Here is a 4,413-nt window from a genome sequence, read left to right as displayed (position 1 = left end):
CCGTGCCTGTTGGTGCTGTCGGTGCCTGTGTCCCAGGGGGGTGGGGAACGCTGGCTCCGCCTTGGACCCGTGCAGTCCGTGGAGGAGGGTGCGGGAGGAGGGCTGGGCTCGGGCTCCCGGGTTGGTGCACTCAGTAGGGGCGGGGCGGGGCGGCGGGAGCAGCTTCCCTTCCTCATACCTGCCTGCCGCTTCCCCCCACCTCGCCAAGTCAGACTTACTCTGAAAAGGGAGAGGTTTTGGCTAAAGGCCCCGCTGGTGCTGGGGTAGGGTGTCCTGTTCTGATGTTCCCCAGCCGGGCCAAGCCCCGCCCAGAGTCTGACGGGCCCGGAGTTGGATCTTTCCAGGAGAGGACTGGGGGTATGAGGGCCGAGGGGTGAGGGGGGATGAAGGCAGGAACTCTGTTTAACCCTTCTTTGCCTGCTCGCCTCCAAGCCCCGTTTCTTCAGGACCAACTAGAGAGGGGGGACCCTGAGCCGTGCAGCTGGGGGTTCTGGCCCCACTCAGCCCGACCCTGCTTCGAAGGAACCAGATGGGGAAGGGAAGCGAAGTGACTCAGGAGCTGAGGATGGGGAAGTCTTGGGAGGGGACCTGGGGACTGGTTGGCCATCTGGACGTCCTTGGTCTGGTGGTGGCAGCCTGGAAGCATACGTGCGTCTTCAGCTGAGAGCACAGAGGTTTGTCTTGAACCTGTGCTGTGAAGCGGCCCCTCCGGTCTCCCCAGGTGTGAGCTCAGGCCTCTTCAGCCCATGAGGCCCGAGACAGGTAGGAAGGCTGCGGGCTCCCTGCCGGATCAGAGGCAGTGCTCGACGAGGCACAGAAGTGCAGAGCCTGGAATTTGGGGTCCAACCCAAGCTGTCACCTTGCCCTCAGCTTCCTAATCTGTAAAAGGCCCTTCACAATTCTATCTTTGTGGGCAGCTGTGAGCATGGATGGGTGAAGGTTTATGGAAGATGGTAAACCGAAGCCCTGTGCACACGTTAAATCCTCCCTCACTTCGGGCCCGCGTCCATCTGTGTCTGGACTGTGGAGCCCCCCAGTCCCCCTCCCCCAACCCTACTTTCTCCTCTCCCGGTACGGGTGACCCATCTACCTTCTGTCCTCCCTGCCAGGCGGTGGCTCCACGAGGGCAGGGACCACGCCTGCCTCGCTCACTGCCGTGTCCTAGCGCCCGGCCCAGTGTCTGCACCCAGTGGGTGCACCTCCTCTTCCCCTCCTTCGGGCCTCGCCCTCCATTCAACTCCCCGCCCGCGACCCCTGGCCAGGCACCAGCCGGACTCAAGAAGGAGGAAGGACATTTACTGGAGACAAACACTTTATTATCGTGGAGTTTGGCTACAGTGAGAAAGTGGGGGCCGAGGGGGAAGGTGAACAGTCGAGCGCCCCTCTCACACCCCGTCACACGAACCCCCTCATCTTTTCCCTCCCACATTCCCAGTCCCACCCAGCAAGGCAGAGACACGACTGCCCAGCCTGAAAAGGAATCAGAATCCCGACCCTGACCCCGGCGGGGTGGGGCAGGCGCCACTAGCCTGGTGGTGTCTATAGCGCATCCAGAAAAACAAGAGGCGTCGCTGATGCCTGGGCTCCCCACACAAGGAGTCAAAACGTGCCCGAAAAAAATCTTAAAACGATTCCCCAGCAAATTCGCGGGACCCCAGGGTCAAGCGTCCCGGCTCCAGCTCCGGCTGCGCTGCCTCTGATGGGCTCCGTGCCCGAGGCAAAGGGGACTCAAGGGAAGCAGCCAAGTCAGGCCAGAGCCAGGGGTGCAAGGACCCAGTTGGGGAACACTGCTGTTTAAATATTAAACAGGGCTGTCTCATCTCCCACGTGGGAGACTTCCCGAGGATTCCAAGGGCCCCGAGGTAGGCACCCTCAGGGTAGGGGTTCGCTGTGGCTCTCCCCAGAGCCCACCACGGAGCCAGGCAGGGAGCAGTCACAGCAAGTAATACTTGGTATTTACCAACTCCCTCCCAGTCCAGGGGACAGGAAGACGGGAGTTTTTCTCCCTGCTACAGGCGGGAGAATGAAACTTGGAGGTGGAGGGAAGGATCCAGGAGTCTGGGGCTCCTTTCTGTCTTCCCCGTCTTTAAATATTAGGCTTAAATAAGCATAAATATTAAATAGAGATAAATACACTGAAGGGGGAGGGCTTTGCTCAGGGCTCGGCCAGGTAGCGCAGGACACGGTACGCGAGCTCCAGGAAGCTCTGCAGCTTGGAAGCAACCAGGACCCCTCCTGCCCGGCGCTGGAAGGCCGAGGTGAAGGTCGGCGTGGGGCCCTGGGTGGGCTGCACGGCAGGGGCCACCCCCAGGTCTTCCATCTGTGGGGGAAGATGAGGTCAGCAATCAGGCCCTGCTGAGTGGGTAGTTAGCACAGGGAGGAAAGGCGAAGGGCTGATGGGCTGTAGACGATCCAGGGTTCATGGTGGAGCCAGGACCGAACCCAGGTCTCTTCAAGGTCCAGTGACCCCCGCCTCATGTCCTCAACTAGGGGGGATGGGGGAGGGTCCTGGGATGAGGTGGTAGCTCCCTACATCCAGCCCACTGAGAATGTTCCTGCCCCAGCCCTAGAGAACTCCGGGGTCCCCAGGCTGGCAGCACCACCTTTGCGGACCAGCTCGGTCCGGGGCCCTAACGCTTGCTGCTCGCGAAGAGACTCACCTGCAGCCAGATGTTGGTGGCAAAGTCGGTGACGTCCAGCTGCAGTATGTCCAAGGTGGGGGCCAGCTCTGGGGAGATCCCCGCCAGGGCCTGCAGGAGGCCCTGGTAGAGGAAGAGGCCGCCATGCAGTTGGCTCAGGCAGCCTGTCTGGGAGATGGGATAGGAAAGTCAGGGGACGCTGCCTCGCTGCCCCCCTCAGGGCCCCAGCATGGAGCCTGGAGGACAGGGGAGCCTTCCAGGTCATCCTTTCCCGCCCATCCCCTCATCTCCCTTCTCCCCTCCGGACACTCACCAGCTGCAGGGCCTGGCTGGAGCAGCTACTCAGGGAAGCCTGGGGGATGCCCAGAGAGTGCCCAAGCAGCACCAGCTCCTCAGGGTGGCACAGCTTGTGGGTGGTGCACTGGGGATGGGAAGGATGCTGAGTGAGGGGGACTGGCAAGAGCCGGGTGGCTCCTCCTTCCCGAGTGCCCCCATCTCTCCACATCCACATCTTCCCCTCCCTCCACGTCCTGCCGGGCTTCTCGGCCCCGTTCCTCCGTCCAAGCCCCCAGCCAGCCCCTCCCAGCACTGTCCCCTAGAGGTTCTTCCCCCAGGTCCCCACCAGCCGCCCAGGGCTCTGCCTCTCCTAATTTTCTCCCATTTCCCCTGAGTCTCTCCTCTCCCGTCCCATGTCCTTTCCGCACGGTTCCCTTTGCTACCCTCTGCTTCTCTCTCTCTCCCCTCAGCGCTGCCCCGCGCAACTTCTTTCCTCCCTGCCCGCTACTGCGGTACCTCTGTCCCCTCCCTGTCCCTCGGCAGGCCGCCCTCACTCACCAGCCTCTCCTGCAGCTCAGCGCCATCAGCCTGGATTTTCCTCACTTGCTCTAAGCACTTAAGCAGGAAGCTCTGGGGCAGGGAGCTGGCAGGGCCGAGGGGTGTGGCTTCTTGCACCGTCCAGAGTGCACTGTGCCAGAGCAGCAGCTGCAGGGCTGGGAGCAGACGGGGGCTCAGGAGACGTGCAGACCTCTCTGGGAGCCCAGGGACCCTACCCTCTGCCACTCCGGCCCCGCAGCTCTCCCCTCCTGGGGCCCGGACACTCACCCATCAGCTTCATGGGGCTCTGGGCAGCAGGTTCAGCCGGGGTCTGGATGGGTCTGTAGTAGGTTCTGGGTTCTGTCAGGGACCAGGTCCAGGGGCCTTTATACACAAGCCCATGGAGGCCTGGGAGGAAATTACCTGGTGCTGCGACTAAGGCTTAGTAATAACTTCCCAAGATTTATGCAAATTTGGTGTCCAGGACAATGCAGGGGGGTTGGGACAAAAAAAGTGTTTGCGAAAGTTTTGTGAAATTGTGGAATCTCTGATTCTTCTTTGACGTCTTGCCCCCCTCAAACTCCCTTCCTCCCCTCAGCCCCACCCAGGTCTCAATTGCCCCAGAGTGTTTGAACTGAACCGCTGAACGAAAGCTGAGCCAATGATAAAAGCCTGATAAAAGCCGGGGAGGCTGGAGTCTGGTCGACCCCAGGGAAGAGGCAGGCCTAGGCTTCGGGGCCCTCCCTCCCGCCCTCCCCTGGCACATGTCCTGGGTCAGCCCCATTTGCCACTCTCCCTTGGGATTCTCAAGCCACCTGCTCCCTAGGCCCCCAATTCTGAGAAGGAAGAAACTAGTTGCCCTATTTCTATCCCCCCCCAATTCCCAGAGGCTGCCTCTCTGAGTGCCCTCTTGAGGGGCCGGGGGCCTGAGATAGGAACATTGGGGTCCTGCCCCCTGTCC

The 4,413-nt window shown here is 61.5% G+C and overlaps 1 protein-coding gene across 1 annotated transcript; it reads right to left on the bottom strand.

Moving 5' to 3' along the window:
* Positions 1-1,327: 1,327 nt before the first annotated feature.
* On the bottom strand, positions 1,328-4,406 carry CSF3 (colony stimulating factor 3). Its single transcript, XM_028486342.2, has 5 exons — positions 3,741-4,406; positions 3,474-3,628; positions 2,953-3,060; positions 2,661-2,807; positions 1,328-2,320 (listed from the first exon to the last, which is right to left on the bottom strand). Exons 1-5 carry the CDS (start codon positions 3,751-3,753, stop codon positions 2,156-2,158), a joined length of 588 nt encoding a protein of 195 aa, XP_028342143.1. The 5' UTR covers positions 3,754-4,406; the 3' UTR covers positions 1,328-2,155.
* Positions 4,407-4,413: the final 7 nt, after the last annotated feature.

Source organism: Physeter macrocephalus, unplaced genomic scaffold (assembly GCF_002837175.3).
Source record: "Physeter macrocephalus isolate SW-GA unplaced genomic scaffold, ASM283717v5 random_835, whole genome shotgun sequence".
In the NCBI taxonomy this organism is placed as follows: Eukaryota; Metazoa; Chordata; class Mammalia; order Artiodactyla; family Physeteridae; genus Physeter; species Physeter macrocephalus.
Note: the sequence above shows the minus strand (reverse complement) of the source record. Positions and strands in the feature narration are given on the sequence as shown.